The sequence below is a fragment of the Seriola dumerili genome, unplaced genomic scaffold, assembly GCF_002260705.1.
Source record: "Seriola dumerili isolate Sdu_G_001 unplaced genomic scaffold, Sdu_1.0 BDQW01000266.1, whole genome shotgun sequence".
In the NCBI taxonomy this organism is placed as follows: domain Eukaryota; kingdom Metazoa; phylum Chordata; class Actinopteri; order Carangiformes; family Carangidae; genus Seriola; species Seriola dumerili.
This window is the reverse complement of record NW_019174521.1, coordinates 223,814-237,322: the sequence shown is the minus strand read 5'-3', so window position 1 is coordinate 237,322 and position 13,509 is coordinate 223,814. Positions and strand designations below refer to the sequence as shown.

The following is a 13,509-nucleotide window of genomic DNA, read 5'->3' as shown; positions in this document are numbered from 1 at the left end:
CTGAAATGGCCGGAAAAAAACATATAAAACATAAACTGCCATTTCTTAAAAACACAGATTGAATCCAATAAAGTCTGAAGTCTTACAACCTGTTTAAAGTTTCAACCGTGTTTCTGTGTTAAAGTTTGACCAAGTAATGTGGCTCCAAAGAGAGGTGGGTTCGATTCATTTCATGGCAGCTTCCCATTCATTTTCTATGAGATATTTTTCACAACTTTGGTCGCTATGGTTACCTAAATCCCTACTAAAAGTCATAGCATTCCACCAAGGCAGTGAAAATATGTACAGCTTCATGTATAGTATGTATATTTCATATAAGAGGCCGTCCTCAGAGCATCAGTTGACCAACTGCTATGATGATCAGTAGCAGTTCTCCATCTCCAACAGTAAAGCTCCTCAGTGTCGTTGAGTGCTGTCCTCTCATCTGTCTCCAGGCAAAGGACACAGAGATCAGAGGAACCAAGTTCGTGGTGGATGGTCTGAAGGAAGGCGGTCTTTACCGCTTCAGAGTCCGAGCTGTGAACGCCGCCGGAGTGGGAGACCCGGGACTGGTGTCGGAGCTGATTGAGGTCAAAGACAGAACAAGTACGACTGACCCACCAAACAAAGCAAGAAGTGTTTCTGATGATCAAACTTTGAGAACATTTTATTCATAACACATTGTCGCCCTGTCATCCAGTTCCTCCTGAGATGGACCTGGACGCCTCCGTGAAGGAGAAGATCGTGGTCCACGCTGGCGGCACCATCCGCATCATTGCCTACGTGTCTGGTAAACCTGCCCCGCAGATCACCTGGTGCAGAGACGACGGCGAGGTGCCCAAAGAGGCCGTGGTGGAGACGACGGGCATCTCCAACTCGCTGGTTATCAAGAACTGCAGACGCCAGCACCAGGGCATCTACACACTGAGCGCCAAGAACGAGGGCGGAGAGAGGAAGAAGGCCGTCATCGTCGAGGTCCTGGGTGAGTCAGCCCGCCCACATCTGTCGATAGGCTGTATAAATATTTACATTTTTACATTCATATCCTCAACCAGTGGAGGAGGAACAATCCAGATCCTTCACTGGAGCCAAAGTCCTGTTTGTCCTGAAATGTGTGAATTTTGTAGATGAGAACATTCATTTTAATTTTAATGGCGTTTGATGACTGTGTTTCCAACATGTAAAAGGTTGAACAGGATCTCTGCGATAGTTTTCTTGGCAAGTACTCAATGCCACTTCAGTAACAGAGGCGTGCAGCAAGGATTTGTCTACCCCAGGTTTAAATATGTTCTCTTCCCCAAGCTCCGATATCCCATGGATTGAACCAAATATGCAGGGGTGTAAAATAAAAGACGTAAAGATTAGAGCTCCTAGGCCTCGTGATTCCCTGTAGCTTCATACAATGCTATGTTTCCTGTCCCTGACTCCCTGGCGCTCTGCTCGTCCTTCCAGACGTCCCTGGACCAGTAGGTCTTCCCTTCGCCGGCGAGAATCTGACAACCGACTCCTGCAAGCTGACCTGGTACTCCCCCGAGGACGACGGTGGCTCGACGATCACCAACTACATCATTGAGAAGAGGGAGTCGGACCGCATGGGCTGGACCTCGGTGTCCTACACTGTGACGAGGAACAACGCTGTGGTTCAGGGGCTCATCGATGGCAAGGGTTACTTCTTTAGGATCGCAGCCGAGAACATCATCGGCATGGGACCGTTCATCGAGACCGACAGGATGGTTCTTATCAAAGACCCCATCTGTAAGTGTGAAAAGATCCAAAACTGTAGCGATACAGGAAATGTGCTTTACTTTGTCTTACATTTGAGTTTGTGTCTCCGTCCCAGCCGTTCCAGAGCGTCCAGAGGATCTGATCATTACCGCAGTTACCAAAGACTCCATCTCTGTTGCCTGGAGACCGCCCAAGTACGACGGAGGCGCCGAGGTGACCGCGTACGTCCTGGAGTCCCGTATGGTCGGCCGTGACAACTTCACACGCGTAGGCGGCGAGGACAAGCTGATGGAAAGGAAGTTCACACTGACCGGGCTGAAGGACGGCTCGAGCCACGAGTTCAGAGTCTCCGCTGTCAACCAGGTGGGACAGGGCAAACCGTCCTTCGCCACCAAACCTGTGCAGTGCAAGGACGAGCTTGGTGAGTGACGCAACATGACAACAACGTTTTTACATCAACAGCTTTATTAACAACAATGAAGAATTCATTCAGTTATAATAAACGTGGTTTGTCCCCTTCATCCCTCAGAACCACCCAACCTGGACCTGGACTTCAGGGACAAGATGATGGTGAAGGTGGGAGACAGCTGCACGCTGTCGGGACGCTACAGCGGCAAACCAACCCCGGCCATCACCTGGAAGAAGAACGACGAGGAGCTGAAGGCGGATGAGGAGATCGGCCTCCACAGCACCACCCGCCACCTCAGCCTCAACATCGGCAAGGCCAAGAGAGAGCACAGCGGGTGCTACTGCGTCAGCGTGGAGAACGCCGCCGGAGCTCGCACAGGAATCTGCACCATCACTGTGGTCGGTGAGTCGCTGCTCATCCACATGACGATGTTCACAGCTCAAAGCTTTACAGAAAACGGGTTTGACAGCTGAGCTCACGCCATTAATCTGTCACATGGCGTCTCAGGTTTTAAAATTCCAATGTAAAAAAAAAAAAAAGAGAAGGTTTTTTTTTTAAGCGAATCCAGAGTCACCTGTGAATGCTTCCTCCTGTCAGACCGCCCTCAGCCACCAGAGGGCCCTGTGGTGTTCAATGAGGTCTACAGGAACTACATGGTGATCTCCTGGAACCCTCCTCTGGACGACGGAGGCTGCGCCATCTCCAACTACATCATTGAGAAGAGAGACACCAACAGAGACCTGTGGATGCCCGTCACCTCGTCCTGCACCAGGACGACTTGCAAGGTGAGGAGGAAGTTAAACTATTTATCACCTGAGGACTGAGATCTGTTCAGTATGTGAGTTATAATAAACCCTAAAGATCTCAGGTGAAACAGTGAGTTTAAGAAGGTTAGACTTTCATCATTCTTCCCTTTTATTGTGTTTGTTTCCACATGAAAATAGATGGATACTTTATTTATCCCCTATTCATACAACAGGTACATTATTTATGACGAATGAGGAAATGACAAAGGAGAAAATAATAATAAAGAATTCATCATTCCATTCATCAGCAATTTAGAAATTACCTCAATGAATCAATGGGCTCATTAACCATAAATATTTACATGGATTATGATAAAATAGAATTCAGATTTTAGGTCTAAAAATAGGTAAAAATCCAATGGACACTGGTTTAATATGAGACTAAAATCAGTACAGACAACAGGGGCAGTGAGTGGTTGTATTTTAATGATTTATTATCACTTACATAGATATAGATAGTTGTGCTGTTAAGATTCAGAATCTGACGAGATATTCGATGTCAGCTTTCAGTACGTGTTAGTTTTATAGTTACATCTCAGTTCCTCCAAAAAAAAAATCTGGACGGTAACTCTTTAGTACTGACGTCTTCCTCCTGCCTTTTCCTGCTTCAGGTACCGAAGCTGATCGAGGGTCGTGAGTACATCATCAGGATCATGGCTCAGAACATCTACGGCATCAGCGACCCCCTCCTGTCTGCAGAGACCAAGGCCAGAGACGTCTTCAGTAAGTCCAGACGAACTCACTGACAGAACATTCAGAGATGTTCGTACATATCTGCGGTAAAGATGAAGCGTCCCCTCGCCGTCTAATCAGAGTGTTTGTGTTTCCATCACAGAGGTGCCTGATGCCCCCAAACAGCCCACAGTGAAGGAGGTTTACCACGACTCCGCCCTCATCAGCTGGGAGCCTCCTGCCGACGGAGGAAAACCAATCACAGGCTACATCGTGGAGAGGAAGGAGACCATGGCCAACAGGTACACAACACACACATTAGAGACCGCTGCAGTGTGGAGGGGGAAGGTACACCCCCAGTGTTAGCTTCTCTCTGCCTCCATCACAACTTGACGTGAAGCAACAAACCTGGAACATTGAGTGAAGGGAAAAAGACATTAAAATATTAACTTTGTTTATTTTTAGGAAAACCAGATATTTTAACAAAAGTTTTATTTAATACACCACGTATCAGGTTAGTTAAGTTGCTACATGTTGCTACAAATTCCAGCCTTCATCTTCCTCCTTATGAACCCAGTAAAACGTTAAATATTGAACGTTTCTCGAGGCTAACAGAGGAACTGTTTCTGCCTCCAGGTGGGTTCGCTGCAACACAGAGAGGATCTATCCCAAGGTGGAGTACTGGGTGACCGAGCTGTTGCAAGGTTGTGAGTACGAGTTCAGAGTCAGCGCTGAGAACGTGGTGGGAGCCGGAGACCCGAGCCCACCCTCCAAACCCGTCTTCGCCAAAGACCCCATTGGTATGTTCACCTCTTACAACGCCGCTGCATTTTATTCATGTTACGGTATAAACGAACTACAGGAAGTCCTTCCTCTCTTCTGCCGCAGTGAAACCCGGTCCACCAGTGAAGTTCCGGGCCATCGATCACACCAAGGAATCAGTGACTCTGTCCTGGGAGCCGCCCACCGACACCGGCAGAGGAAAGATCTTCGGATACCTGCTGGAGTTCCAGAAGGCTGGAGAGGAGGAGTGGCAGAAGGTGGGTTAGGGTTCACCACTTTTAAAGACCCCACGATCTTTCAACTGCGTCTTCTTAATCTCTGAGTGAAATGTGTCATTGAGCTCTTCTTCTTCTGCTGTTCTCAGGTGAACCAGACTCCAGACTCCTGCCAGGAGACCAAGTTTAAGGTGATAGGCCTGGATGAAGGTTCTCTTTACCGCTTCAGAGTCATGGCCGTCAACGCTGCCGGAGAGTCTGATCCGGCTAACGCGAGGGAGCCAGTCAGAGCCCAGGACAGACTTGGTCAGTCGTAGTTTAACTCCGACTCCACGTCCATTAAAACATGATATTGCAATGATAACGACCAGTAATTCTCACTAATTAATTCAATTACTGATGTCCTTCCTCTTCACCCCCTCAGAGCCCCCAGAGTTGATTCTGGATGCTGGAATGACCCGGGAGGTGAAGGCCATGGCCGGCACTCACATTACTCTGATGGCCGCCATCAAAGGCATCCCGTTCCCCACGGTTACCTGGAAGAAGAATGATGCTGAGGTTCCCACCAGGGCCGACATCGAGACCAACCAGGCTGGCACTAAGCTGGAGATGAGGTTCTGTAACCGTGGTGACTGTGGAGACTACACCCTAACTGTGGAGAATCCAGCTGGATCCAAGACCGTCACGTGCACCGTGCTGGTCTTCGGTAAGATCTGCACAAAACAAATATGAGCTTGAATACATGAGTGTGATTTGTTTTTACTCTGAGCAGCTGAAAGAGAATGATCATTGATGTGACACATTTGTGACATTTCCCTCAGACAAACCTGGTCCCATCCAGCACCTCCGGGTGTCTGACATCAGGAGCGACTCCGCCTACCTGTCCTGGAAGGACCCGGAGGACAACGGTGGCACTCGCATCACAAACTTTGTGGTGGAGAAGAAGGACACAGCGTCCACTCAGTGGGTCCCCGTCTGCTCCACATCCAAGAAACGCAGCATGATGCTGAAGCACCTGATGGAGGGAACGTCCTACGTGTTCAGAGTTGCCGCTGAGAACCAGTACGGCCGCAGCGAATATGTGGAGACGCCAAAGGCCATCAAGGCCATGAACCCGCTCTGTGAGTAACAGAACAGTCAAGACTTAATCAGCTGATTAATATGGATTATTCTGTAGAAGAAAGAATCACACAGAGGAGGAACTTTCAGATTTATTATAAAGTTATAGAGAGAAAATGGAGAATGTTTCAGTTCACATAACTGGCTTTGCCACTGGGTGAAAGTATTTTCTTAGTTTGTTGTTTTCATTTGTTGTAAAATCAAATTGAGATCAATCTCCTCAGGGACCAAAGAATCTCGAGTCAAACTCACTGGTTGAACCCTAAATCTGTGTTTCAGTCCCTCCTGGTCCCCCCAAAGACTTGCACCACGTCGACGTGGACAAGACCGAGGTGTGGTTGGTCTGGAACTGGCCTGACCGCAACGGAGGAAGCGATATCACAGGCTTCCTGGTTGAGTATCAGGAAGAAGGAGAGAAGGAGTGGGACGAGTGGAAGACCGTCAGCATCCCCGAGAGTCATGTGACCGGCCTGGAGGAAGGAAAGACCTACCGCTTCAGAGTGAGGGCTGAGAACGCCATCGGCCTCAGCAGACCTGACACCACCGTGCCGATCCTCTGCCATGAGAAACTGGGTGAGATACGAGATGAAACCATGACAACGATTTGACACTGAATCAAACAGAATTCATTTAGAAAGTTTTTCACTTTTGAATCTACAGGTTCACAGTCACAGTGTTTGTGTAGCTCTTCTTGTGTTTTATCTTGTAGACTTTCTGGTGAATCGTAGGTCAGTTAATATTGATTCTAACATTATGTTTGAACATAATGAGTGTAGTAGAGAGGGATGACCTCCTCTGTCTCATGTCTACAGTGCCTCCGATTGTGGAAGTGGATGTGAAGCTGATTGAAGGCATCATCGTGAAGGCCGGCACCACCATCAGGCTGCCAGCTATCATGAGAGGAATCCCCGTCCCCACCGCCAAGTGGTCCATCGAAGGAGAGGAGATCCTCAGTGAGGGCAACGTCAAGATCGACACTGATAACTTTTCGACCGTGCTGAGCATTAACGACTGCACCAGGAACCACACGGGCACCTACCTTCTCACTGTGTCCAACCCAGCTGGATCCAAGACGGTGGCCTTGAACGTCACTGTCTTGGATGTTCCCGCCGCTCCCATCGGACCCGCCAACATTCTGGAGGTCACTCCTGACTCCATGATGATCGAGTGGCGTCCTCCCAAGGACGACGGTGGCAGCCCCATCACCAACTACATCGTGGAGAAGAGAGAGTCCAACAAGGAGACGTGGGGAGGTGTGAGCTCCGGCAGCCTCGCCACCCAGCTCAGTATCACACGCCTGCAGAGGGGGGCGGAGTACGTCGTTCGCATTCGTGCTGAGAACAAGATGGGCATCGGTGGTCCTCTAGAGAGCAAACCCACCGTGGCTGAGCACACCTTCATGCCACCCAGCCCTCCCGGTAAGCCCCAGACATCAGACCTCTCAGAGGATGCTGTGACAGTCGGCTGGACCATGCCCCTAAGTGATGGCGGCAGCCAGATCACCGGCTACATCATTGAGCGCAGACACAAGGGAGGAAAGTGGATCCGTGTCAATAAGAAACCCTGCAAGGACCTGAGGTACAGAGTCCTGGGTCTGTTTGAGGGCAGCGAGTATGAATTCAGAGTGTTTGCTGAGAATATCGCTGGCTACAGTGGCCCCTCTCCCATCTCTGACCCCTGCAAGCCCTGCAGGCCCATCACCGTCCCCAGTCCCCCTGTCAACCCCAGAGTTAAAGACTACAGCAAGACTACCGCCGACCTGGTGTGGATCAAACCCAACAAGGACGGAGGCAGCCCTATCCTCGGCTACATTGTGGAGATGAAGAAAGCAGATACTGAAGAATGGAAGAAAGTGAACCTGGACGACTTCATCAAGCAGTGCGCCTACAGGGTGAAGGGTCTGGAGGAGGGCGTGACCTACAGATTCAGAGTCCGCGCCTCAAACATGATCGGAGATGGAGAGCCCAGAGAAATCCCAGAGTCTGTCACTGCGAAGGACATCCTCATCCCTCCGGAGATTGAGATGGAGGTCACCTGCCGTGAGCGTGTCACTGTACGTGCCGGACACAACATCAATATCATCGGCTACATTAAGGCCCGCCCTGACCCCGAAGTGCTTTGGATGAAGGAGGAGGCGGTTCTGGAGAACAGCAAGCGCATCACCATCGTTCAGAACCTGCCTGTGACCCACCTGAAGATCAAAGAGGCCACACGAACCGACCATGGCAAATACACCATCAAGGCTTCAAACGAGGGCGGCGAGGCCTCCTGCACCATCACAGTCAATGTACTGGACAGACCTAGCCACTGCCAGAACCTGCACATTACCTACGCAACCAAAGACTCCTGCATGATCAACTGGGAGGCCCCTAAAGACAACGGTGGATCCGAGATCACCAACTACATCGTGGAGTGCCGTGAGCCCAGCATTAGCATGTGGTCCATGATCTCTTCCAACTGCACCAATCGCAAGATCAAGGCCAAGCTGATGGAGGGCCACGAATACCTGTTCCGCGTCTGCGCTGAGAACAAGATCGGACCTGGACCCTCCGTGGAGACCAGGACCCCTCTGCTGGCAATCGACCCCATCGAGAAGCCCGGTGAGCCTGAGAACTTCAGAGCCACTGACGTCGGTAAGAACCACGTCTATCTGAGGTGGAGGAAGCCTGACTATGACGGTGGCAGTCCCAACCTCTCCTACAACCTGGAGTGCAAAGCCAAAGATGCTGAAGAGTGGACGAAACTCAACACCGGCGTGCTCACAGACACCTTCTTCCTGGCTGACAAGTGTGTGGAGAATCAGACGTACACCTTCAGGTAGGTCACTGCGCTCATGCTGGTTGTGTTGCAGGGTCCCTTCTTTAGTAAATGTTTGCAATCTAATGTAAATTACTTAAATGTGTTACCCAGGGTGCAGACCGTCAATGAAGGAGGTGAAAGTGCCTGGGTGAAGATAGATGTTCTGGTGAAGGAGGAGCTCCAGAAGCCCGTCATTGACCTGAAGCTGGCCGGAGCTCTGACAGTGAAGGCCGGAGAGTCGGTGAGGATGGAGGCCGCTCTGAGAGGAAAGCCCCAGCCTGAGGTCAAATGGATCAAAGACAAGGCAGTTGGAGACAACCCCAGAATCAGCTATGAGACTGGTTCAGACTACTCAAAGTTCCTCCTGACCAAGTCCAGACGCACTGACACCGGAAAGTACATCATCACCGCCACCAACGCGGCCGGCACCTTCACAGCGTACGCCAACGTTAACGTCCTGGATGTCCCCGGGCCGGTGAGGAACCTCAGGATCACCGGCATTGGAGCTGACAAGTGCAGAGTAGTGTGGGACGGTCCGGAGGATGACGGAGGTTGTGAGGTGGACAGCTACATCCTGGAGAAATGCGAGACCAGGAGGATGGTCTGGTCCACGTACTCCGCCACTGTGGTCACACCATACTGTAACGTCACTCGTCTAGTGGAGGGGAACGAGTACATCTTCAGAGTGAGGGCTGAGAATAAGATGGGAACCGGCCCCCCCATGGAGAGCAAGCCTGTAACTGTCAAGACTCAGTTCAACAAACCTGGACCCCCTGAGGCCCCAGAGGTCACCAAGGTAAGTAAAAGACTTCCTGTTGTAAATATTTTCTACCCTTGAACTCTACGACCTCATTAAGTTTCTCTGTTACTCACAATTTGAATATCTTTGTGATGCAGGTGAGTAAAGATGAGATGACGGTGGTCTGGGCTCCTCCCGAGAACGACGGAGGGAAGTCGATCACCGGTTACATCCTGGAGAGGAAAGAGAAGAGGGCGGTGCGCTGGGTGCCCTGCACCAAGAGCCCCATCTCTGAGAGACGCATGAAAGTCACCAACCTGATCCCCAACCACGAGTACCAGTTCAGGGTGAAGGCTGAGAACGAAGTCGGTCTGGGAGAGCCCAGCAAACCCTGCAGGCCCGTCGCAGCCAAAGATCCCATCGGTGAGTTCACAGCTCAGTTTGGGAACGTGGGATTTACAGAACGTCGGTGATGCACATGATTCGTTTCTCTCCTGTGTCTTCTTGTGTTGTCGGATTTTTACTGAGCTTTGTTTCACTGTCTCTCCCTGCAGAGCCCCCTGGCCCCCCTGCAGGCCTGAAAGTGTCTGACAGCACCAAGACTTCTATCACTCTGTCCTGGTCTAAGCCTGTGTATGATGGCGGTGCCCCCATCATCGGCTACAGCTTGGACATGAGGCTGAAGAGCGAGGCGGACCCTGAGAAGCCCTCAGAGGGCTGGAAGAGGATTGACACTCATGGCCCACTGGTGCTCACAGAGTTCACTATTGGCCAGCTGGATGAGAAGCAGGAGTACGAGTTCAAGGTATCCGCCCAGAACCAGGTGGGCTGGGGACGCCACGCTTACACGAAGGAGGCCGTCTTCCCCAAGGAGATTCTGGGTAAGAATCAACTAAAGCCTAAATAAATCCACTGTATTATACACCAGGGTGAGTGTTATTAACACTGTAATGTGCTTTAACTACAACAGAGGCTCCAGAGATTGAGCTGGACGCCAGTCTGAGGAAAGGCCTGGCCGTCAGAGCCGGCTGTCCAATCAGGTTGTTCGCTGTGATCAGAGGAAGGCCCGCCCCCAAAGTCACATGGAAGCGCATAGGTGTGGACAATGTGGTCCGCCGAGGCCACGTGGACCAGGTTGACACCATGTCCTTCCTGGTCATCCCTGAAAGCACCAGAGAGGATTCTGGGAAATACTCGCTGACTCTGTCTAACTCAGCTGGAGAGAAAGCGATATTCGTCCGCGTCAAAGTGCTCGGTGAGAAAAGGAAAGATCTAATTAATTTTTAAAGTCTTTCTGAAACTGTTACTACATGTTTCACTGGTTAGAAAACTGCAGTCAAACTGACTCTTAAATCCATTCTCTGCAGACACTCCTGGTCCCGTTGGCGGCCTGGAGGCAACCAACATCACCAAGACGACGGCTCAGCTGTCCTGGTTGCCACCGGAGAATGACGGTGGCAGCCCCATCCTCAACTACATTGTGGAGAAACGGGAGGTGGACAGGAAGACCTGGACCAAGTGCACAGAGGACTTGAAGAAGACCAGCTTCAAGGTGACCAACATGACACCTGGCATCGAGTACTACTTCAGAGTCATGGCCTGCAACAAGTACGGCATCGGTGTTCCTCAGGACTCACCCAGGTCCTACTTGGCTGTTGATCCCATCAGTGAGTATCACTATGGACGTTTAGGATGTCCAGTCAATGTGGCTCCACCTCTTTTGCTTTTCCTTTTATGTTTACACTTCTTAACACCTGCTGTGTGTCGCATCCAGGTGAGCCTGACCCTCCAAAGAAGATGGACGTGTTGGAGATCACCAAGAACAGCGCCACGCTTGGTTGGCTGAAGCCGCTCAGAGACGGTGGGGCCAAGATCAACGGCTATGTGGTTGACTACCAGGAGGAGGGCGCACCTGAAGACAAGTGGACACCTTACTCTGTGGTCAAAGACCTGACCATTGTGGTGGTCGGTCTCAAGGAAGGAACCAAGTACAAGTTCAGAGTGGCAGCCAGGAACTCAGTGGGAGTCAGTCTCGCCCGAGAGGCCGAGGGAGTGTTTGAGGTCAAGGAGCAGCTCAGTAAGTGAACAGACCTGAACTCTTCAGTAATATACAGTACTGACAGACTGATGACTGAAATGTAAAGCTGTAAACATCTCATTAAACTTGTTTCTTCTTGTTTCTTCTTCCTCCAGTGGCTCCTAAGATCATCATGCCCGACATTGTGACAGTCAGAGCTGGATCCAAGATGGTGATTGAGGCCATTGTGGCAGGTAAACCCGCTCCCTTCTGCAAGTGGAAGCAGGGCAACGAGGACGTGCTGACCTCCGACCGGCTGTCTGTCGTAAAGACGCTGACAACCTGCACGCTAATCATCAAGAATGTGAACAGAAAAGACAGCGGCTACTACAGCCTGTCAGCCGAGAACAGCACCGCCAAGATCAACCAGATCCTCAAAGTCATCGTCATGGGTCAGTTTGAACAACAGACTCCCCTGAAAAGAGCCAGAGAATACTTGTAATGTGAATGATAAATAACAGATCATCATCTGTGTCTCTGCAGACATCCCTGGACCCCCTGAGGCTCCTCTGGAGATCACTGAGCAGGACATTGATGCCTGCACACTGCTGTGGAACTCCCCTCAGGAGGACGGCGGCAGCAACATCACCAACTACATCGTGGAGAAGTGTGACGTCAGCCAGGGCGACTGGATCACCGTGTCCGCATCCTGCACCAAAACCAGCTTCAGAATGACCAAACTGACGACCGGCAAAGAGTACGGCTTCAGAGTCCGTGCTGAGAACAGGTTTGGCATCTCACAGCCCATCTACTCTGAGAAGATGATTGCCAGACATCCATTTGGTGAGTCTGAACCAAAACTGATCAAACTGATAACCAATCACCTAGCTGCGACACTGTGTACTAACTGTTGTTGCTCTTCATAGATCCTCCCAGCGAGCCCAGAAACCTGCAGATCAACAAGATCAACAAGGACTTCGTCATCCTGTCGTGGGAGCGTCCCAGCAGCGACGGCGGCAGCCCCATCACCGGATACTGCATTGAAAAGAAAGAGAGGAACAGCCTTCTATGGGTGAAGGCCAACGAATCCCTGATCAAAGCCACCCAGTACACCTGCACCAACCTGATCGAGGGCCTGGAGTACACCTTCAGGGTGTCCGCTCTCAACATGGCCGGACAGGGAAAACCTTGCAAACAGACAGACTTCATCACTGCCAGGACTGCTGTTGGTACGAACACGTCGATCAGCTGATCACCACATAATGTTCTCATGATTCCAACATGTTTGTTAAGTTAAAGAAAAACAGGGAAACTTCGAAGGGAGTATTATAGCAAAACAAATGTTTAAAAACTAAGTATTGTCTGGTGAAAGTGAGTTTCTTAAGTTACAATCTCTTCACTCGAGTTTGTTTTTCTATGGACCTTTTATTTGAATGGTCCACTTGAGGTTCCCCACGTTCACACTTTCTAGTTCTTTTTCAATCTTCTTCCTTGTTGCATCACTGACTCTACAAACCTTTGTTTCCTTCCATCCAGACCCACCAGGTAAACCCGAACCCATGGATGTGACCAAGAACTCTGTGTCACTGGTCTGGAGCCGTCCCAAGCATGATGGCGGCAGCAAGCTGATTGGCTACTATGTGGAGTACGCAAAGCTTCCGGAGGAGAAATGGACTCGCTGTAACGCCAACTGCATGAACATCCAGACGGAGAACTACGTGGCGACTGGCCTGGAAGAAGGCCAACAGTACCAGTTCAGAGTCATCGCCAAGACGGCCGTCAACATCAGCCTGCCGTCAGAGCTGTCCGACCCCATCCCCGTCATCGCAGAGAACGGTACAATGCCACACAGCAAGGACAACTATGACTGGGAAACTAAGTTATTGACAGATAATAATGATTATTTTCTCTCCCTCTCCCGGGCAGTTCCTCCTCGTGTGGAACTGGGCCTCAACATGAAGAACCTGATCGTGGTGAAAGCCGGAGAGAACGTCCTCCTGGACGCCGAAGTGTTCGGCAAGCCGCTGCCCAAGGTGAGCTGGAAGAGAGACGGAGCGCCTCTGGTCCTCACCGAGGGAATGAAGATGAGCCAGAAGAAACATGTCCACCTGCTGGAGCTCTACTCCGTCACCAGGAAGGAGTCTGGAGACTACAGCATCACCGCCGAGAACATCAATGGCAGCAAGTACGCTACCATCAAGGTCAAGGTCTTGGGTAAGTTATATATTATATTATTTTACTGAAGT

At 50.6% G+C, this 13,509-nt stretch overlaps 1 protein-coding gene across 1 annotated transcript in view; it reads left to right on the top strand.

Moving 5' to 3' along the window:
* Window positions 1–13,509, top strand: part of LOC111230426 (titin-like) — a 203,286-nt gene that overhangs the window by 138,315 nt on the left and 51,462 nt on the right. Inside the window, 26 exon segments of the mRNA XM_022757167.1 lie at window positions 435–585; window positions 680–961; window positions 1,432–1,734; window positions 1,820–2,125; window positions 2,234–2,515; window positions 2,711–2,898; window positions 3,531–3,642; window positions 3,755–3,893; window positions 4,228–4,391; window positions 4,480–4,631; window positions 4,739–4,895; window positions 5,014–5,295; window positions 5,411–5,710; window positions 5,988–6,281; window positions 6,521–8,525; window positions 8,619–9,303; window positions 9,405–9,669; window positions 9,801–10,127; window positions 10,217–10,501; window positions 10,614–10,913; window positions 11,021–11,323; window positions 11,440–11,715; window positions 11,807–12,106; window positions 12,190–12,492; window positions 12,800–13,099; window positions 13,190–13,477. Of these exon segments, the coding sequence (XP_022612888.1) occupies window positions 435–585; window positions 680–961; window positions 1,432–1,734; window positions 1,820–2,125; window positions 2,234–2,515; window positions 2,711–2,898; window positions 3,531–3,642; window positions 3,755–3,893; window positions 4,228–4,391; window positions 4,480–4,631; window positions 4,739–4,895; window positions 5,014–5,295; window positions 5,411–5,710; window positions 5,988–6,281; window positions 6,521–8,525; window positions 8,619–9,303; window positions 9,405–9,669; window positions 9,801–10,127; window positions 10,217–10,501; window positions 10,614–10,913; window positions 11,021–11,323; window positions 11,440–11,715; window positions 11,807–12,106; window positions 12,190–12,492; window positions 12,800–13,099; window positions 13,190–13,477 (8,749 nt within the window).